The sequence below is a fragment of the Electrona antarctica genome, assembly GCF_951216825.1.
Source record: "Electrona antarctica genome assembly, chromosome: 22".
NCBI classification, from domain to species: Eukaryota; Metazoa; Chordata; class Actinopteri; order Myctophiformes; family Myctophidae; genus Electrona; species Electrona antarctica.
Window position 1 is genome coordinate 36790084 of NC_136805.1, and position 23197 is coordinate 36813280.

General features: G+C 46.7%; 1 protein-coding gene across 1 annotated transcript in view; it reads right to left on the reverse strand.

The window, feature by feature from the left end:
• LOC306915129 (disintegrin and metalloproteinase domain-containing protein 12-like) overlaps positions 1-23197 on the reverse strand; it is a gene marked incomplete at its 3' end in the record, with an annotated part of 95751 nt that overhangs the window by 67534 nt on the left and 5020 nt on the right. Inside the window, exon 3 of the mRNA XM_079492378.1 lies at positions 5414-5535. Within this exon, the coding sequence (XP_079348504.1) occupies positions 5414-5535 (122 nt within the window). The remainder of the gene's footprint in view (positions 1-5413; positions 5536-23197) is intronic.

The following is a 23197-nucleotide window of genomic DNA, read 5'->3' on the forward strand; positions in this document are numbered from 1 at the left end:
ATTCCGTAAACTTCTGGTTCAGTTTGAACTTGAAGTTTGATGAACTTTGTCACTCTTCGCCAATAGTAGAAGTCATGTAAAAGAGCCGCCATTGGACTGGCCCCATGAAGTGAACGGAGATGTCGTAACTCTCCTTCAGGGGCTCTGAAACGCTGTAAATCCCAGTTTCCGGTGGCAGCACATCTTCCTGCCATTTTTCTTCGGTAGAGTTCAGTGAAGGATTTATGTACTCACTACTAGCCAAGGCTCTGCCTTTCTTGTGCTCAGTCCAAGGCTCTAGTCCAAGGCTAAACAGTGCAATGGCACTTCCAGCAGCGGAGCGAATGTCTTTATTGACATGTGCACATTTTATCCGTTTTTATTTAGTTTTTATCCTTCGGTAATAAATAGTATAACTGTGTTTCTCGGATGTCTGTGAAGCTTATACACGCCTGCATGGGGTAATGGAGGGAACTGCTATAATATATCTCCAGCGTCTTCAGCCCTTGACCAGGCCCAGTCTACCAGAATACGGTTTAGTTCTGTACCACTGCCCAGCAATCACTGTCTTTTTCCTCTTACTTCACAGCATTCCATGTTTGTAGACTGATGTATTGCATCTCTCAGTAGCACAAGCTTTCAGTTTGTCCTTTTTGTCAGTAGCATGTTTCAAAGGTTTGTTTCAAGCTACTTTGTCTGATATAGAGCAATCGATTAAAGTATTAACTGGAAATTAACGCAGAACTTTTTTGCCAGTTCCATCATCATAGATCATCATACATACATCATCACATTCCGGCCAATCACAATTGGCGTCCTCACTTTTCTGTCCTCACTTTTTATCCTCAATATACGTACAGCCAATCAAATCATCGCTATGGGGTGCTCAGCCAATCAAATCATCGCTATGTGGTACACACAGACACACAAAGCTGTGCATAGGAGGGGCTAAAAAAAACTGAATTCCATCTGTGTGGTAGTTGGTCTTACTGCCGTCATGTGAATGATAATTCCCAGAGACACCGGTGGAAAAGGGGTCTCAGAGGTACAAACCCCCACGTTGCGAATCATGTCATGTATACAAGTTGAACACCACCCCAATGGTCTGGTCTTTAATTAACACCAGAAGAACTCAACCACCTGTTTCAGCATGGAACTCTGTCACCATCTCTCTACGTCGTCCTCAGACGAGCCCTCCAGCCATCACCGGGACATAAATGTTTGTATTTGGCGGCCGGTGGGGTCCTGGGGGTCAACTACAACGACATCAGAGTGTTTGACACAGATACGTACCAACTACTGGCTGAACACACCTTCTGCACAGCTTCTCCCAGAAGACCGCTGTTGTCATTCAGCATTTACGTACAATCGAGAATTGTACATATTTGGTGGCTACGATAACGATAAACAGGTCTGTGGAAATTCAGTCAAGAGACATTATCCTGGAAGAAGGTTGAGCCCAAGGGGAAGGGACCTTGTCCAATGTATAATATGTGCCGTTTCATGGTGGGAGATCGTATCATCCTCTTTCGGAGGACACAAAGACAGATGTACACAAACTTATGGCCTGTACATCCTGGACTTGAGTGAGTCCCAATCTTAAGACATTATGCAAGCTATTCAGTACGGTCTGGATCAGTCTAAACTAGAGGGTAGCACACGTCCACCCGGGACCGAATACCCGAGAGCCGAACCGAGAACCGAGCCGTTTCGGGCCCAAAATATTGACTTGTCCCTCGGGCAGGGTTGGATCCATTCTAAATTGTTGGGTCTCGTTCGGGGCGTCTGAAATGCAGTTACCCGAAAGGACCCATGAGGATCCGAGCATATATATATTAAACCCTTCAACTTTAAAAATAGGTTTCACAAATAGACACGTGTGCGTTCTAAATATTACATTCTAAATTCCATATTGTCTGTTGAACAGACTGGGTCTCGTCATGCTTCTCATGCCGTCTCTCTCTCTCTCTCTCTCTCTCTCTCTCTCTCTCTCTCTCTCTCTCTCTCTCTCTCTCTCCTGACAGAGCAAGCACGCACGCACGTTCGCACCCACGCACGCACTCACAGTCACACCGCCGGCTATATTAATGCAATCATGGCGGCCCCCTTGAGCGAGGTGAAACGCAAAGCAAACTACAAATCAAAGCGAGCAATGTGGGACACTTGGACAGTTTTGTTGTGATTGTAGACAGCTCCGGTAAGAATGTCGGTGCTGCTAAATGCACTAATATTATGCAACCCTCTGCTCCGCTGCCTCGGACAGCTCACAGACAGCTCACAGACAAGCAGTCTCATGTCATGGTGAGAATAAGCACAATATAGCAGAGGACACACTATGGGGCCAAATCAATTTAGGATCGGATCAGCGGAGTTTTTGTTTGGAACGGGTCCAAACCGTCTAATCCTTCTCGGGGCTGTTTCTGGGCGGGCGCGGCAAATTAGATTTTTTCTTCGCTCCGTTCGGTTCGGTTCAGATATCACCGGACCCGTTTCGGACCGGTTCCAATTTGATGGACCCGTGCTACCCTCTAGTCTGAACTCCCAAAGACATCAGGTGGGAAGTGCCAGCCATGACACCAATAACGACGACAACAACAACATAAAAGCGTGCCTACGATAAAGAAGGAAAACAAAATAGAAATAATAAAAATAGGACAAATTAATACAACAGCGTGTCTTACAAAAAAAATCACATTCATGTGATTGGTGCGGTGCCTTTGATGAGTAGATCTGTGAGGAGAACAGGAAGAGAATCGAGGAAGAGTACAGAACACTGATGTTAGCCTACAAACAACCAAAGGTATATGGCACCCCCATATCTTCAAAGTCTGACCCAACCCTACAACCCCCAAGGGGCCAGTGAGGCTATTCAACGTTGAAGCTCTGGGCCCTAGTGGTAGGAGGAGGGACTACAGGCGGACCCGTGGATTCATGACCGGGAAACCCCGTGCAGCTGGGCTTTAACATTGAGCGCTCGGTTGCACTTCCGCATTTGACCACCAAACTTTGGTGGTCAAATGCGGAAGTAGACGTTCTGAGACGGTACTTCCGGCAGTCTTCCGGGTGCTTCAAAACGCCACTGAGCAACTTCCACTGACATGAATAGCTGGGGGGGCGGAGCTTCGCGCCAGTTCAGTCTCTATCCTTTTATATACTCTATGACAACCCCTCCTGCTCACTCGGACACAGGGAAGCTGGAAGAACCTTCAGTAAAACATCCGGGACTAACGCTCCTCACGTCCCAGACTCTTCTCCCTTCTGGCTCCCAAACTGGTGAATGAACTCCCTGCAGTGCAATTAGAACTTCAGACACTCCCAATCTTCTGCCGTAATCTGAAGACTCACCTCTTCACCGCAGCTGCACCGACATCAAGAGCAAAGCAATTCAGAGGGTTGTGCGAACAGTCGAACGCATCAGCGGATACCCTGTATGACGATCGTTGTGTCAGCAAAGCTTGTGGAATTATGAAGGACTCAAGCCATCCCATCCCATCGCAGACTGTTTGAGATGCCGCCGCATGGAAAACGTTTTCGCAGTTTCAAAGCCACTGGAAACAAGACCGCAAAAGGGCTCTTCCTTGCACTCTATTCTATCTCTTTGTTTGCTGTGCTCGCTGTGATTGATGTTTGATGTTATGTTATCTATGCGGCTGCATTGTCTGAAGGAAGCCAAACAAAGATAAGTTTGACTCTTATGTACCTGTACACAAGATGTAACAATAAAGTACAATCTTGAACCTCTTCAGACTCCACCTTAGCCCGTATAGCACTTGCCATAGCACTTGCCCTATAGCCTCGACGGCCTTCCAGGCTTATGCAAAGGCTAAATGTAATTTAGCATGCTATATAGACAGATGCCAGGTCAATGTTCACCTGGCATCCTATAATGTAAAGACTATTTAGTTGGATATTCTAGACTCTAGGTTCTTGATTTACTTATGATCCTATAGATTACTATTTCTATGCATTCGATGTATTACCCTATGTTGTCCTTGCTTAGTATAAATCGCTCTGGATTAAGAGCAAAATTGTAAATTGTAAAAAAGAGGGGGCCAAGTACAGACCCCTGGGGCACCCCTGTCAGCATAGAGGTTAAGTGGTCATACTGGGAGCCATGAGCCCTTAATACATATCCCATGCATCCCCTTCATATCTCACATTCAAAGGTATGTCTTTGCAGAACAGTTATTCTTGACAGAAATAGATTCACTTTTGAAGTTTGTGTTTTTCTAATGATTTTATTTTATTTTTCTAAAGGAGGGCCCCGCATGCCACAAAGGAGCACACACCTCAGCCAAAGCGGAGCAAAACGAACCCGGCAGCGAAAAGGAACTCAATAATAGAAGTCGGAAAAAACCAAGCTGTGATTTTAAGTATGCCCGGCAGCTGTCTAGATCTTTTTCTTTCTCACCCCCCCCCCCCCCCCCCCCCCCTTCATCTCAATGTCTGGCACTCTTTCACCACCACGCAAGAGTCAAGCAGGATCCCAGATTTCAAACATTTTCATTAACATTCCGGCGAGCCGCACAGTGTTTCCCCATCCCCTCTCCTTCCTAAGATGCAGAACACATGTTCGGAGATTGTACTTGCTTCCCGTGTTCAGAAACACGCCGATCTGAACAGTTTGATTAGCCTGTCGGAGACCACAGCCTCCAGGGCCTGTGTGTGTGTGTTGCTCTGACACGGCGGACAGATGTGGGCTCGGGCCTAATAAAAACACACAAATATAATTGGACTCGGTTGCGTTCGAAGAAACGGTTTGAGCCTTTTTTTTGAGGGGCGCTCCTATATACAGGTTCAATGTTTGTTTTCCCTTAAACAAACGTTAAAAACACCATTGAAATGGACAGAGTTTAATGTTTGTTTTGTCGATGTTTGTTTTGTCTGATAATTACGTCATAGAATATGTATATACATTGGTAGCGATGTTGGAAGATGATAACAGTGCCCCTCACTTCACACGGGTGTGATTTCTTTATCTAAGGGCTGTGTACCCTCACAGTCGATTAAATCGATAATTGATCGGTTTGGTTTGCATTTTTGTTTGGAAAATTCTAGGTAGAAAGGGCTGTATGTACCAATAATGATGGTGGGCAGACCTAGACATGAACAGTGGACTGGGAAGTGAACTCTGGTCAATTGAAGGAATACCAAAACACAGTCGCCCTAACCTTATTCCCAGTGGCGTAACATCATGGTGATAGGCCCCCGCACAAATATTTTGTTTGTGTATGAAAAATGTTTATAATTTAAAACAAATTAAACACAACAACCTCTTCTGGGGGTCCCTGGCACAAAACCGTTTCAGATGGGGGTCCACGGCCAAATATATATCAATTTGGGCATGAAAAGGTTTTGAGAACTACTACCATTATAATAAATAGATACACGTTGTGTTCAGCTAAACAATAAACATGTGATATTATTTGCTCACCTGTGATTGGAGGACAGTGATCTCTCTCCAGTCTTGTCCGACCAATAGGAGAGGTATTGTGGACCCGCTGTCTTTCTGCTTGACTGTGGGTCTGTGTTGAGTGGACGTTCTTAAACGGTTCCCTGTAAAAAATACAAAACATAAAATAGAAACATGTCAGAATGCAGACAATGTAATACATAATGTTTAATTAAACGCATACGTCTCTAGGTTCTCGCTTCTGGGGGTCCCTGGAACAAATTATTTTGAGATGGGGACAAATATACATGTCATTTTGTGGGTCCTTGACATGAAAAGGTTTGAGTGCCATGCACTGATATTATACCAACATACGTAATTTTCAGAAAAAGGTTAGGATTTAAAGTCATTTGTAGAATCGGCCTCAGGCAGGACCATCGATCCTGCAGGCTTTCTACAGGTCTTTTGTAGAATCAATAATGACCTTCAGCATCACATCATGGTTTGGTGTGATGCGTGCCATCAACCAGAACCCTCTCGACAGGGTGGTTCGGATCAGTGGCAAGATCACTCAGCAGCATCCATAAAAAAACGGACAATAAAAAAGGCCTCTAAAAATGGTTGATGACAACACACACACCCTCCATCATACCCACTACGAACTAATGCCCTCAGGCCGGCGGTACAGGGCGTCAAAACCCACTAATAAGGGCTCAGCTATAGCTTTGTGCTCACCTCCATCAGACTTTTGAACGCCTAGCCTGAATCCGCCCCTAGGCTGAATCCGCCCCCCCCGGTGGCCTGTCTAACAGAACCCCCCCCCCACCCTTTTCACCTGGATGGACTATAGTGAACACATAGGTTGCATAATATTATATCAGATTAGTACATAGAATTGATTTTAATATTATGCTTTTAAGCAGTAGCTTTTATTGTTTTTATAGTCTTTTCATATAGTAACTGTGTATGTATTGTGTTTTCCTGTTGTCTTTTACCACTGCACAAAAGAAGTTTCCGAAAGGAAAAATAAAGTTCTTTGAAGTTGAAGTTGAGGTGTTAATGGGTGGGGCAGCCAGAGGCTATGTCTGGCCGGGGGTCCTTGGCATGGACCCCCAGCCACCCCCCTGTGGTGTCTCAATGCCAATCTCATTCTTCCAGTGGACGAGGAATTATTCCCTGAATCTACGGCAAATAAAACAGCAAGCATCTTTGCTTACTATCCCAACGACTATGTTTCTGCTAGTGGGTGCACTTGGTTAAGGGGCTCCTGCGGGCATTAACAAAGCACTGACAGGGCGGGATTCTAATTAAAAAAAGGGTCAACAATCACTCCTTAACCCATTTTGACCTGAGCTCAGATTCTAAAAATGTCTTCTACATCCTGACAGTTTTCTGAAAAAGCTATGTTTCTATGTCAGTCGTTCTTCGATTTTTCAAAAATAGCAGACCTACAAGCTCGTAGCGCACCACTCGGTGGCGTGCTATGAGCTTGTAGATCTGCTATTTTTCAATAGCTGAAGCATAACATGAATGCTAACACCAAAAGGGGTTCCTGCCCAAAATGGGCACACGCTTTCTGAAATGGACTAAAATGAAAGATGTAATTAATTTACAAATGTTGCAGCATCGTTGCAGCTACATTACATTAACCCTGTAAGCATATAAAACTTTTATTTTTACATAATTTCCTCTGATAAGTCCCAGTAGTAAAAAGTAGTAGTAAAGGTTGAAATCTCTTTTTTGCAAGTAGAAATGAATCCGGGTGTTACAGGTGTTAACCCATTTTTCTGGACGGGAACCCGTTTGTGTTTTAACTAAGCATTATGTTATACTTTAGCTATTGAAAAATAGCAGATCTACAAGCTCATAGCGCACCACCGAGTGGCGCGATACGAGTAGTAGGTCAGCTATTTTTGAAAAATCGTGAAAATGTTGCACAAATCTTTGAATATAATATTCTTTCAGAAGACTTTTTATTTATTTCGACAGGCCTAAATGGGTTGTATTCTGGATTTTGTACTTTACACTACAGTAGCTATCCTGTTGATATGCTGACCCCTGGGCTTTGAGAACCACTGGGAAGAAATACTGTTCCACTTTTGGCAGTAAGGGGGGGGGGGGGGGGGGGGGGGCACATCGGTTTCATCCCCTCCATCAAAAGGCGGTGTGATATTTCTGAACAACAGGAACAGCCCACAATCGCAGCAGCCCTGCAATCGAAAGCGTCACCAAGGCATATAATCACTGTATTTGCATTCGACGGATTCGACGCGCCACAGCGTGCAAATAATACACTCCACACGTGTTGTCTTTCACAAGCTAACAATTATCCGTGCTGCTTTTTTTTTAAATGGCCTCTCCGATGCATGATAACTCCCTGACCCTTTCCGAAACATCTGTTCGGGTTCCTTTTAATAGACGGATGGTGTCTCTTCTGCTGTTGGAAAACGCCACAGAGACGACCGCTATAATCATTGTTCTATGCAGGCACCAAGGCGTGAGATTGAGTAAGGGGCGGTGGATGTCTCATCAACCCTTGGAAGACTTTTTGAGCTGTGTTGAGTTGAGTAAAAATGTCACATTTTCAACAAAGATTTTCTACACTGTACAAATTGTCATAAATGGTGGGCGATGGCTGATTCAAGCAGTCACACCTGTCCTGCCCTGACTCAAACTAATTGGACTCAGGGATAGTTGTGTGTGACACTGTGACTAGTACACCTGTTGTAGCCTGGCTAATAAGCCAGACCGAATCAGCCGTTGGCAAAAAAAAATTGCCTGCCGGTGGATTACGGTCTGGAGAGGCTCAATTGTACGCCCATTTCCTACACCAGATAACTGGTGTGGCCAATCGGGACACGGTATGCAATATGGGCGGGCTTTGGTACAGTGACGTTCAATGGTTGAGACCTTTGACTGACAGTAGCTCTGACCAATTGCGTCAAAGAGAAAATGTTTGAACCCGCCCCCCGGGAAACAAGATCCATACACAGCATCTCCAGACTCAAATACCACACGACGTGTGTGATTTGAGTCTGGCTTATTAGCCAGGCTACACCTGTTGTGCGTTGAACTAGTCAAAAGCGAGGTATCCCCACAGGCCCACGCCAGAGAGCTGTCACGACAAGTCTTTAATCTGGTCTTTTTTTCATATGTCCTTATGGCTATTCTATTATATGGCAATTCTGGCTAACGTGTACAACAAAAACATGGAAAGCAGTGTGTGGTCACTTGGAAATAAATAACTTTGATCTCAAAGCCTTTGCTGTCATCTGTCTGTCTGTCTGTCTGTCTGTCTGTCTGTCTGTCTGTCTGTCTGTCTGTCTGTCTGTCTGTCTGTCTGTCTGTCTGTCTGTCTGTCTGTCTGTCTGTCCAATTGAACCTGTCACAGTGTCATTTCTGACCAATCGCACGACACTTTTCCACCGAAGCATAAGTTGGGCTTAAGCAGCCTCTTGCCATTCAAGCAGTCACTCTTTATGTAATGCAGCTGCTCTGGGGTCAGCCCTAGACGTATCAACACAATACTCTTTATGTAATGCAGATGCTCTGGGGTCAGCCCTAGACGTATCGACACAATCACTCTTTATGTAATGCAGATGCTCTGGGGTCAGCCCTAGTCACTCTTTATGTAATGCAGATGCTCTGGGGTCAGCCCTAGACGTATCAACAATCACTCTTTATGTAATGCAGATGCTCTGGGGTCAGCCCTAGACGTATCAACACAATCATCTTTATGTAATGCAGATGCTCTGGGGTCAGCCCTAGACGTATCAACACAATCATCTTTATGTAATGCAGATGCTCTGGGGTCAGCCCTAGACGTATCAACACAATCACTCTTTATGTAATGCAGATGCTCTGGGGTCAGCCCTAGACGTATCAACACAATCATCACCCTCGCCACAATCACGGAGAATCTCTTTTTTTCCCTTTTCTTTTTTTGTTAAGTAGCTCCATCTGCATCTCTCTCCATCTATTTAATCCATTTTGGGTGGGAACCCCTTTTGGTGTTAGCATTATGTTATGCTTTGGCTATTGAAAAATAGCAGATCTACAAGCCCATAGCGCGCCACCGAGTGGCGCGCTACGAGCTTGTAGGTCTGCTATTTACTAAAAGAACGACTGACATAGAAACATAGCTTTTTCAGAAAACTGTCAGGATGTAGAAGACATTTTTAGAATAGGTTAAGTAAACAGAAAATATATTTTCATCCAATCGGGAGCGCGAACGCATACAGGATAAAGAATAAACAAGTGAAACTGAACTGGATCACTTTGGGAGGAACAAAGTGGAACTGGACTACTATACTCCAGTACAATTGAAGCCGATACATCGGTCGGGGAGGACAAGAACCTCATTATAATCGATAGGTTACATATTAACTGTTGCACCCCTAGGAAACATACAGTAGCTTCCCAACAAACACCCACGACTCGCCAAGAGTTGGCGAGTCGTACTGAGCTGCTAAACGGGAGCTCGGAGGGGATGCTTGCTGTCATTGGGGTGATAACTCCTGGAGCACATGGTGGTGTCCACGAGGCACCGCTGTGCTGGGTGGATTATGGCTCCCAATATAAGCTCTGGGCTGGGTGTTGTTCCCAGTACGCCTTTTATCTCTTCTCCTCCTCCCCAGTGCAGTTTAGTATGTTCTGACAGGGCGCTAAATGAGCCTCCAGACGGCTGGCTGCGCTCCTAGCATGATGGTGGCTGGCGGTGCCAGCCGAGTGCAGCCGCCCACCGGAATACGTTATGTGGCCAAGTGACGGTGGCTGTAGGCAAAGCAGCGGAGAGAGCAATGTTCAGGACTAGCCAATGAGAGACGTGACAGAAGCTGCAATCTACTCTAGATACAAAAATCACACCTGTGTGAACTGAGTGGTGCAAATCCCCTCCCCCCCCCCCCCCCCCCCTCTCTCTCTCTCTCTCTCTCATTAGCAGGCAACAGTGCAGCACTATCGCTCTCTCTCTGTTTCTGGCACAACAGCGCCACTTTTGGTACTCATTGGTACTGGTGCTCATTAACGTCACACACAAACATAGTCACACACATAGTTGAACGTCACGGACATTGCTGTTCCTTGGAGTGGTTGCACCACTCAAAAACACACACACACACACACACACACACACACACACACACACTTCGATCATTGACAACACCCAGTGTTCAACAATGTTCAGTACAATGTTCAGTACTAGCCAAAGTGCCAATGAGAAACGTGACAGAAGCTGCAATCTACTCTAGTCTAGATACAAAAACGCGCACGCACACGCACACACACACACACACACACACACACACACACACACACACACACACACACACACAGTCACACACACACACACACACACAATTCGATCACTGAGCAGCACACAGTGGCTCCCGATTCAATATGGAGCCACTCGAGGTCTTTACTAACTGGGTCTCCTGCTACAGTAATTACCTCCTCGCAGCGGGGAGGCCCGTTTCTCTGCTGCAGGCTCATAACAGCACAGTAGGAGGCTTTATTATTTATCGCCATTTGTTGCAGTGCAAAGCCCCTAAATCTAATGCTTGCTTGTACTAAAGTTTCGCCGGGTTTTTCTAAATGGCAGGAAAGCGTTGTTGTTGTTGTTCGTTTTTGGTGTTATGCTTTAGCTATTGAAAAATAGCAGATCTACAAGCTCGTAGCGCGCCACCGAGTGGCGCGCTACGAGCTTGTAGGTCTGCTATTTTTTGAAAAATCGAAGAACGACTGACATAGAAACATAGCTTTTTCAGAAAACTGTCAGGGTGTAGAAGACATTTTTAGAATCTGATCTCAGGTCAAAATGGGTTAATCTGATGTAGATGGATTCGCGAGCAGTTTTGTGTGTATGTGTGAGGTCTTCTTTCTTATCGAGTAAGTTAATGGATGCTGAACGTTTAAAACCTTGGGTCTAAAACCTCTCAAACCCTATATTCACTGCAGGAGTGTCCCTGGGCTATACAGTATATATATTCCCTCTAGTCTACAAACCTAAATATCTTCTGCAAAAATAGCCCAAAGTTTGCCCCAGAACAGGGATGTTAGTTTGTATGTGGTTAAGTCAGCATTTCAAGCACGCGTCGCATACACACACATATACACACTACACACGCACACACACACACACACGCACACACACACGCACACACACACGCCTAAATCCTGGTTGATGCTCCCCTGCTCTAAGCACCTTCATTAAAGTTCCTGCTAGCCGTGAGTCACTCGTCCATATATTGCTGAGTCTAGCCTATTACCCAACTCTTAATAACCCTGCAGGCCTGAAGCTGAGCCGCCTGCCCTCCCTTTGCTCAGCTCCGACTAATGCCTGATAGACTCTGGGAAAGCGGCAGATCTACAAGCCCCACGCCACACCGTGCTGTGGGGGCTTGGAGATCTGCCCGGCGTTCCGTTCCGTTGCGTGACACCCACACCGCGCGGGGCAGCCAACTAAGCATAGCTCGGGCTTAAAAAAGCGAGCCCTCTGGACTTCATCAGTGAGCGTCTCTCTCCAGCTGATAGCGCACGGCCAGAGGTGACCAGCTCAGCAGTATACTGGACTAAACTCAAGTCTGCTGCTGTCCGCTGATGAGACGCAGGCTGCCGTGCTGAGCCGAGAGGGCAGTGGCAGCTTCACGCACGTGCACGTGCACGCGCACACACACACACACACACACACACACACACACACACACACACACACACACACACTGGAACCGTTTCGCCATCATTAGCCCTGGAGGACCTAGAGGAGAATGAAGGACATGGGCACTCTGACAAAAGAAGACACACCAAACCAGCTCTTTGAGGCTGCAGCCTCACGCACACACACACGCACACGCACACGCACACACAAGCCTAAGATAACACACACAAAAGAAAACGCTAACACCCCCCCCCCCCTCCATCCCTCACACTCCTCCCTCTCCTGTCTTTTTGCACTTGAACTTTACAGTATCTTCTATAAGCAGTTTATGCTTATAGAAGATACTGTAAAGTTCTTTACATACTGTGGCACGCCTACTGAAACATTATGTTGTTGCGTTATAATATACCACGCTCATAATGCACGCACGTGTACATACGTTGATGATCATGAAAATAGCTTATCTAATACTTAATGGGGAATACCACTTATTTTCTACATTGAATTAATATTGATACCTTAATATATCAATATTAAGGTATTAATATACTGTACCTTAGAGTTGTTGTGTGGAAATACAACAACTCCCTTCTATTTAGCCTAGAACTGGACGTCTAGAACCTGGGGTGATGTGATCACTGACATCACAGAGTTGTACTCTTTGGCTTGCAGAGTACATCTTTGTGATGTCACTGATCACATGACCCCATAGTTCTAGACCTGCTTGTTTTATTATTTCCACAACATCTAAGGAATATTAATGACATAGTAGACCAGACCTATTCGGAAATAGCCGATCTACAGATTCACAACGCGTCGCAACATGATTCGTGACACGTGCGCTTAAAGAAGAGTTATTACAACGGTTGAAAAAAGTTGATACTTACTCGAGTACTTCTTTAACTTTGGTAAATGTTTTAATACAGGCTTTTTACTTGTAACTTGCATTTGGTTTTTTTATATTGTGGTATTGCTACTTTTCCTCAAGTAAAACAATGCGGAGTACCTCCTCCTCGACCAGCGGCTGGCGGAGCGAGAGGTCGGGGACATGTCGAGGTCAAGGCTTTACGAGCGTGCCGTACTTGCACACAGATGGAATGACCATCAGCACCCTGTCCTACAGCAGCAAGCTTTGAAGACAGGCCTTTTACAATCGTGCAGAGACACTTCAAAGCACCATGCATGCCGTGGTGCACCACCGTGCTTTTGCTAACGCGCCGCGCTATAGGAGCTTTAATTCCCATGGTCTCTAAGTGCCATGATCGCAGTGGGAATTAGGAGTAAAGCCCCCCAGCTCATTTCTCGTCCGTGTTCCGGGGCGGGGGTGGGGGGGTGGGATTGTTAAAGGTAGAACTGGGGTGGTGGGGGCTGACAGTGTGTGCACTGTGCAAGTGGTCTTTGTTGGTTTATTCGGTTGTAAGAGCCGCTAGGAGCACTAAGGGAGCGGTAAAAGTGGCATGGGGAGAGCGCGAGGCCTTTTATTTATCAGTTCAATAAAGGAGAGTGTAAACAGAGGTCTTAATAAAGCCAAGCTCGCGGCCCCCGTCATCAGCTCCCCTATACGCTGCAGTGTGCACAAGGAGAGCTTGTGCAATTTATATTGCCTCAATAAAGTCAATACTACTGTGTGTGTGTGTGTGTGTGTGTGTGTGTGTGTGTGTGTGTGTGTGTGTGTGTGTGTGTGTGTGTGTGTGTGTGTGTGTGTGTGTGTGTGTGTGAGGGGGGAGGCTTGGTTTGGGGGCAGTCACTGATTGCCTGGCGAATGCATAAAATAAATCGGACTCTCTTTGTCTGTGTGTGTGTGTGTGTGTGTGTGTGTGTGTGCGCGCGTGTGCGTGCGTGCGTGCGTGCGTGCGTGCGTGCGTGCGTGCGTGCGTGCGTGCGTGCGCGTCGAGGGCACGTGTCCAACCACTAATACACCTCAAAAAACCAATGCAACCCTCAATTTACAGACAATTACACGCGCCGCTACCGTGTGCGTGTGCACTCAAACGAAAGGAGAGCGATTGAGAATAAGTACACACGTGTGGAGGCTGTGTGAGCCATTTGGTTGCAGCAGCCACTGGTAATTTGCACATGTTAGTGTGTGACAACTCATTTACACACATAAACATATACATAATAGGCAGCGCTATATACGTTCCCCGGCTCATGATTAGCAGTTAACAAGCTGCGAGGCAGAAAGGCGCTGACGGGGGGGGGGGGGGTAGCGAGGAGGAGTGGGCGCACACACACACACACACACACACACAGTCACACACACACACACACACACACACACACACACACACACACACACACACACACACACACACACACACACACACACACACACACACACACACACACACACACACACAGTGTTACAGTTGCGAGGCATCATTAGCCATGACATTCTAAACTGCCTATCATAAAACACTGCATTTCCTTGAACATAAACAGTCTGTTGTTTGCTGTTTCGCGGCCCACTGGGAGCCAATGGATTTCAGGGCTCCGTCTCTAAGTGGCCGATCCCAGCGGTCAAATAGATGACCTTTCTGCTGCAAGTCAGCTCTTAATCAAGGCCTTCAAGAGAAGTCCCCCAAATGTCCTCCATGTTATCTCATGACTCCATCCCCCCTCTCTCCCTCTCTCTCCCCCTCTCTCTCTCCCCCTTCTCTCATCCCGACCCTGTTGCTGCGCAGGCTTAATATTATTACACCCCAGAGTCTGCTTTTTTGAAAACCGGCAGCAATTCACTCGCTGACAGGCAGTTCTGTGAAATAATGTATTCATAACAGCCTTTGCGCCTTTGCCACAAATGGCATGCTGTTCTTTTCATCTCCTCTAGCTGATGAGGGCACCCTCCTCCCCCACAGTGTGCGGAGGCGCCTGCATGGTGAGATGATTCCATACCGTACGCATACCACATAGGATCCTTGTGCGAAGGCGCGCGCAGGTAGCTAGCGAGGGCCAACCTTAATCACAACGTCCACTGACAAAGACACGGGATGACACGTCCCTAAAAGACACTATAGTGTTGCGTTCACACGTGGCAGATGAAACGATGCCGTCTACCATCCATCGTCAATGGAAGCCAGCGACGTGAAGCTATACGAAGAAGCAGCTATGACGCGGCGAGCAAATTATGCCGCGATGCGTTTTCGCATCGGTTCATCTGCCCGTCTGAACGCACCATGTGACCGCAACTCCTCAAAACCGTCAAAGTCAAACACGTCTGATGAACAACTTAAACCCTTATTAGGGATGCTCCGATCAGGTTTTTTGGGACCGATACCGATCACCGATTGTTTTTCTCATGATCGGCCGATACCGATAGGTCCGATACAATACTGATCTTGTGAAATGTGAAATTTCCAAAATGATTATATGTCAAAACCCACGTCAAAACTGTTCCTGTGTGTGGGGAGGAAGGGGAGAATGTTTAGGCCCGTCACAAAAATGCAAAATGATGTTATACTATATATCTAATTGACATTTATACCACTTAAATGGTGTAAAAGATCAGTTTCTCCAGATTTCTTTTGCCGATCATGGATAGGGTAAATGCCGATTACCGATCAGAGTGAATATCGGCCGATCACCGATCGCTGGCCCATTATCGGAGCATCTCTAACCCTTATACACTTCGCTGTACGCCGTCGAATGGCGAAAACAGCCGATCTACAAGCTTGCAGCGCATCACAAACGCAATGCAGGGTGAGGCCATTTTCACTGAATGTTTGCCTATTATGACATCGCGCCCCAGAGATAGGGGGAGATAGGGTTCACGTGGCTGAAACAAAATAAAGAACAACGCCTTTGTTTGGCAGCTCGAAGAGATACTCTTTGACATGCAGAGAGAAACTATAACCCCTAAACAGTACGAAAACACGGCGTGTGGGAGCCGGAGCGGATTCCAACATTGTCTGACAGATAGGGAGGACAGCCGTACTAAGTCGGTGCTCAAGACCTTGGGAAAGAAAACCGGACCTGAAGAATGAGCTCCATGTGGAATCAATCATGAGAGCGAGCGACGGGCGATAAGTGCAAATTGGGCCTGCGAGCAGATCCAACTGTCAATGAGACACAACAGGAACCGACGGAGGGGTTGAAACACGGTGCCATATGGAAGTGTGTTCGTGTCAATAGAGGGAATCTAATAAGATGATCACCCACACATCATTTCCCCTGGATCAGCGGCCGCCTAGTATACGCAGCCCCAATTCCTTATCCAGACTGCAGGGATGTCTTTAATCCATTTTGGGTGGGAACCCCTTTTGGTGTTTTGGACATTATGTTATAATTTAGCTATTGAAAAATAGCAGATCTACAAGCTCATAGCGCGCCCCCGAGTGGCGCGCTATGAACTTGTAGGTCTGCTATTTTTGAAAAATCGTGAAAATGTGCCTGAAATCTTTGAATATATATTGTTACAGAGCGAGTTTTTAACTCAAATCTTTGCTTCTGGGGGGTTCCTGGAACAACACATTTTCAGATGGGGGTCGGCGGCCAAATACATATCTTTTTGGGGGTCCTTGACATGAAATATTGGAAACTACTGATATAGAAACATGATTTAGAAGACATTTTTTAAATGTCAGGCCTAAATGGGTTAATCAGAGCCCTGGCTGGATGTGGGGGCCTTGATCCAATAGTTTCCCCCCCCCCCTGCATCATAATCATCCTCCAACGGGGTCGGGTTGTTATGACATCAAATATCGTGAGAAAACCTATTTGTTTTTTCCGTAATGGTGAGTGACTGAATTGACGTGCCGTGCCGTGACACAAGCTCACTTAATTCCCAATCAGGAGAGCCAGATCACATTATGCGAACTCTGAAGAGGAATGAAATCGCTGTTGGAAAAAAAACGGAATGATGAATGATCCGGCAGACAAAGCCATCACAAATGACCTTGTAACAGAGAAACAGGATTCAATGTCCTTCATCATCGTCTCTCTCTCTCTCTCTCTCTCTCTCTCTCTCTCTCTCTCCCTCTCTCCCTCTCTCTCTCTCCCCCCCTCCACTCTCTCTCCACCTCTCTCTCTCTCTCTCCACCTATCTCTCTCATCAGCCTGATCTTCCTCCTGGCGCTGGTCGCTCTCAGGTCACATAGCAGAGTTTAGCGGTTGTGTTTAGAAAGGTGAAAAGTGGTCGTTCGTTGGTAACCTTGGCTCGCCTCCATCGTAAACATGTGCTCCGGTTGGGGGGGGGGCGGGGGACTGGGGAGGGGGACATAGGGTTAACCTTAACCTCCGTAGGGGTATAGCAGGGGCAGCAAAAGGCAACTCACAGAACAGAGCCGCTATAGTGACATCATGGTAACACGAGCCCCCGTAGCCCGGGCAGGGGGTCTCCTCAAACGGTGTCAAAAAGGTAGCACCGTTGAGTTTTTTTTTTTTTTTTTTAACGGCGGAATTTATGGGTGAAAAGGTTTCTAAGGAGCAGGACACACCGGGGGTGGGGGGGGTTGGGGGGGTCAAAATTGGGCAGTTAAAATTAAAAACGTGGGAGCCGGTAAGAGTGCAATGCTCCCTCTGCTGGTCAATAGTTCAATTGTGCTCCCCCCCCCCCCCCACTCTCTCTCTCTCTCCCTCTCTCTCTCTCTCTCTGTGTCTCTCTTTCTCTCTCTCTCTCTCTCTCTCTCTCTCTCTCTCTCTCTCTCCACGTCCTCCCCCACCTTGTATACTAACCTCATTTACTGTAACACGAGCCTGATGTCAGCATGTAATTATTCTATGGGAAATGGATGGTCCTGCCACAAAAATTCCCCCTTGGCTCCGCGGGAGGCGGGGTGGGGGTGGAGGTGGAGGTGGGGGGGTCAATGCCGTCCGAGAACCGGGTGTCGTTATTCTCCTGGCAGGTAACACGTCCCTGCCCCTCTCCCGCTACCCCCCTTACATCCGCGTGTACACACACACACACACACACACACACACACACACACACACACACACACACACACACACACACACACACACACACACACACACACACACACACACACACACACACACACACACACACACACACACACACACACAAAGCCCCGCTGCCTGCCTGCCGCCTGGCGAGGTGCCCGTGAGCCTGGCAACAAAAGGTCAGAGTCTGAGAACTCTATAGGCTCTGTGGAGCGGTGCTGTGCGAAAGCCTGTTAATACAGTGAGTGTGTACCGTCCCGGCGATGGGTTTCATTTACGGGCCCCCCCCCCCCCCACCCCCCCCACCCCCCAACCCCGGCTCTGTCATCATGGGAAGCACATGTCTGGCACCGACTCAAAGTGGAAAGCCTCCAGCTCCACCAGGGAAACAGGGGGGTGGGGTGGGGTGGGGGTTGCCATCATCAGCCACCATCGTAGGCTCCGTTTAATTTATTTATTTAGTTTATTTAGTTCTAGTTATAATGTACCGCAGCACACAGCTGTGCATGTGTCTCTTGCGGTGTGGCGCGACCAGCCGGGGGGGAAGGGGGGGCGCCACGTCATCATGCCTCGATCCGGCGGCCCAGACAGACACTGATATATATTAAAAAAAAAGGTCAAGTCTGGGAACATCATCATCGGTCAAAAATTTTCACTTCTTCTAGGGCTGCTGATGAATCAGAGCCCTGTACGGATGGGATGAGGCTGCTCAGAGCGCGTGACATGAAGTGTTGTCATACGCCTGTGTTGTTGTTGTTGTTGCTGTTGTGTGGCGAAAATAGCTTACGGTAAGTTCATCGGTTACTTTGGAAAGATGTTTTAAAACCCCATTAAGACCCGAGGCCGATTCTACAAATGCCTTCTAAAATCAGTAGTTCTCAAATGTTTTCTTAATTCTAAATTATTAAGACTTTCAAGATTAAAAACAAATCAAAAATAGCAGATGTGCTTGTGTGCATCTGGAATTTTGGAAGCCTTGCCGAGCCATGAGGCCCATAGGGCAGGAGGAGCCTATCTCCTGTTTCTGTATAGCGTGAGGCAGCTTGATGTAAAAGTACACCCCCTGGAGATAATGTACAAGTACACCCCCTGGACATGATGCTAACGTCACAGGGACTTACCCCCCAATCCAACCCGTGATGCTGAGTGCCAAGCAGGGAGGCACTGGGTCCCATTTTTTCAGAGTCTTTGGTATGACCCGGCCGGGGGATCGAACCCCAACCTCCCAGTCCCAGGGCGGACACTCTAACCACAAGGCCACTGAGCTGGTGGTGTTTTGGAGTAGCCAACGATAAAATATAAAATGAAAACATGGAGGACACTAGTGTGACAGCAGAGTCGACCAGTTTTAAGTGGTCAAGAAGGTAGAAGGCTAATTGACATTCTGGCATCAGTGCAGCTAACTATTTGATGTGAGCGTCTGACTGTGCTGTGCCTCGTTTAACCCATTTTGGGCGGGAACCCCTTTTGGCGTTAGCATTATGTTATGCTTTAGCTGTTGAAAAATAGCAGATCTACAAGCTCATAGCGCGCCACCGAGTGGCGCGCTACGAGCTTGTAGGTCTGCTATTTTTGAAAAATCGAAGAACGACTGACATAGAAACAGCTTTTTCAGAAAACTGTCAGGATGTAGAAGACATTTTTTAAAATCTGATCTCAGGTCAGAATGGCTTAAAAATACATCACATGCCGGCTTGGCTTCTCTAGCATAAATCAGACGACATGAGTGGCAGCAGCCACTTTCACATTGCAAAGTGGATGCATACATTATCCCACTCCACCTGAAAGGGGGTGTTTTTCCATCATATACCGAATCCTTTCAACTTCAAAATGCATAATTGAACACAGAATAGAATCCGCTGCAGGGGGAATGTCTCCTCATATCATCAAATTGCGCCTAAATATTGAAACTAAATTGTCTCGGAAGGAGACCATTTCTTGATATTTCTTGAACGGATATCATTGCCGTTCTGGAAAATCTGAGGTTAATCTGAAAGCCATGAAACCCCTAGTCTCGCATAGCAGGGCGAGATATGCCTGGTGGTGGGGACATCTGAAATTCAATGTAGTTTCTAGAACGAGAGGAGAAAACGGCCGCTTGCAAACCTATACACCTACTGCTTCGAAAACCAATACCGTAAATGGCCATTAAGTATTTGCATTGGTTCTGCAATGTGGTTATTATCTACATATAATACTGGCTGCACCAATGGCTCTGAATTTGCACACAGGCATTGACCATTACCTTATGGAGGTCTTAACGAAACCCTGTTTCACTTTATCAAAGTGTATGCCGTTTATCACCGTCTTTCGCCACCTCTGTTTAACCCCTTTTGGTGCATTATGTTATGCTTTAGCTATTGAAAAATAGCAGATCTACAAGCTCATAGCGCGCCACCGAGTGGCACGCTACGAGCTTGTAGGTCTGCTATTTTTGAAAAATCGAAGAACGACCGACATAGAAACATAGCTTTTTCAGAAAACTGTCAGGATGTAGAAGACATTTTTAGAATCTGATCTCAGGTCAAAATGGGTTAACTCCAGGACCGCAGTTTTAGCCACCGCTGCGCATGGCACACCGTTGGCGACACACATCCGTGTACGTTGGGTTACGGCACAGTTGGTTTCCTGTGGAATTCAGTTACCGCTCTCGTCACCTCCATAAGGCAGGTCACAGAATCACACGGCGCGAGCAGCGACAGGTGCGGGCGAACGTGCGCGAGTGCGAACGTGTGTGCACGTGTGACGTCCGCTGATGGGTTGCACGCACGAGTGTGCGATCTATTAAAACACATTACCCACACAGTGACATATCTTCGAATGGGTAAGATCTAGTTATTTTTTAATTTCTGACTTATTTTCCACCCAGTTAAAGCCCCTACAGTTAAGTACATTGAATGTAGTTCTCACCACTCAACCAGACATACTGGTAGGTACTACAGTAGGTAGGCAGTAGGCTATGTGAGACTGAAGCCCCATGAACCCTCAGTCACCCTAAACCACGGTTCAAATCTCTCCACCCAGCCACCTCACTCATCCACACACCCACCGTCTCGCTGTTCTCTTCTCCAGCTTGTTCGTGATGTATTGAGCGTGTAAGCTTCTGTGAAGCTGTAAATCTTCATTTTATGTGACCACCATTGTACATTGTGTCTCTCTCTCGCTCGCTCTCTTGACAATTCTTGTTGTTCCGTCAATCGGACAGGGACAGCAGAGAGCCAGGAAACTCGAGGGGAGAGAGGGGGAAGGACGAGCAACACGGGTCCCCGGGCGGAATCGAACCAGGGATGTCGCAAGCACATGGTCAACGTGCTATCCGTGCACACAAACACTGCCCCATTGTTCTTACCTTGAGCTACAGTTAACACTTTTTATTACATGGCTTGGTTGAATGCTTGATTCTGATTGGTCAATCGCTTAATTCAGCGGTGAATTATGTGTCGATAATGACCGCTGCCTAATCAAACCCTCTGAGCACCAGCTGCTCGGCTGCGCCCCGCTTGATTTACTGCTGTTTCCAACTTGACAGCCATGTAAACACACACACACTTAAAAATGTTTTTGAAAACATTTGAGCGAGAAATAGACGAAGCAGGACCCGAAAATGGATTCTATTTGATCAACTCACTTCCTTGTTTTCCGACAGTGCTGCAGCCCTGCAGCTGCAGACGCAGCCAGCGCGAACTTATGGAATACTTTTTTTTGTTGTGTTTTGGGTCAATGTATTCATTTATGTTAGTTAGCCATGTAATAAGCGGGATTCGCCTCGGTGGTTAAACTCCCTGTCGGTGAATTATCTCCCGACAATGACCACCTAGCCAGATATTATCTCTTACTTATGCCCCGGGATGTTTCTAAGTGCTAGAGTGTGCGGCAGATGAGGCAGATTTTACTCTGAAAAGCCCCGCCGCCTTCCATTTCCCCCGTAAACCCGGAAGGTATAATGCTCCATAACCTTGCGCTAATAAGTCTGATCTCTCTTTAGAAGCGTTAATATTGGTGGGGCGCACGGTGGCACAGTCGGTAGTGCTGTCGCCTCACAGCTAGAAGGTCCTGGGTTCGATTCCCACTGGGGACGCTTTGGGTGCTGGGGGCGTGTCCTCTCCTCCGCGTCATCAGTGCCCATCCCCGAGGCAGGGGTTGGCGAAAGGGCCTTTCTGTGTGGAGTTTGCATGTTCTCCCCGTGTCCCCTAGGGTAGGTACCCTCACAAAAAACATGCAGTAATCCTGGTGTCTAAACTGCCTCCCCCTGGCCAAACCGGGGCGCCTGATGGAGGGGAAAGGAACTGGTTGGAATAACGTGTTCCTTCCACGCACTACGTCCAACCAGGGAAACTCCCCCCCTGTCAGGTGTAAAGGAGTGACTTGGACACTCAGGCATGAAGGAAGCATGAGTTCAAGTCCGTTGCTCTCCCCAGGTTGGCGGAGGGTGTGTAGAGCCCAGGATCACATTAGATAATTGACACAGCGGTGAAAAATGGGTTACAAAATCATGGGATAAAAAATATTGAAAAAAAAAATTGCGTTAATATTCCAAACGAGATGCTTGGTTATAAGTCAGAAATGAGGACAGAACATCTGTGTTCTGATCAAAAAAATGGATAGCACCGTAGATTCAGAGATAATAGCGTTGCCTAACAGCCGCCACTGTCACAAAATGGATTTTAGACCATTTTATACCATTAAAAAGGACCGAAAGACGCCTCCAGAAGTCCTGGGCCTCCTACGTGTGTAATTATACACCCGTAGGGCACATTAAGTATTAATGTAAGAAAGGTACAATTTAATGTAATGTGAATGTCTCCAACAAGACAAACTCTTTATCTCGTCAAACTAAAATATGTTTGCCAATTGTTCAAATGTGCCAATTCAAAACCACACATTGAATCACTTAAGTCCTGTAAATTACTTTGGCTATTTGTGACATTTTTGTTTGTTTAGCTTGTAGATTGGCCATTTCTGGAATCTTTTGGAACATCTTTGAAAACTTAACTATCCCAAAATAGGGATACCAGGTTTAATGTGGTTAAGATCGTTTTCACAATATCCTCCTCTCTATATATTTTGACAAAACTACAGTAACTTGATGTGTCAAACGAACAGTGTATGAAATTATATCTATATTGTGCCTCGCTGGACATTGCGCTCCACAGAGAGACAAGCACACTAACTGACCTGAATACTAGGTCTGCATCCTGCCAAGAAAACTGCAGAGGTGAAACGTTGATATGGTGGAACATGAGCTAACCCAGATAGATTTGACACTGACT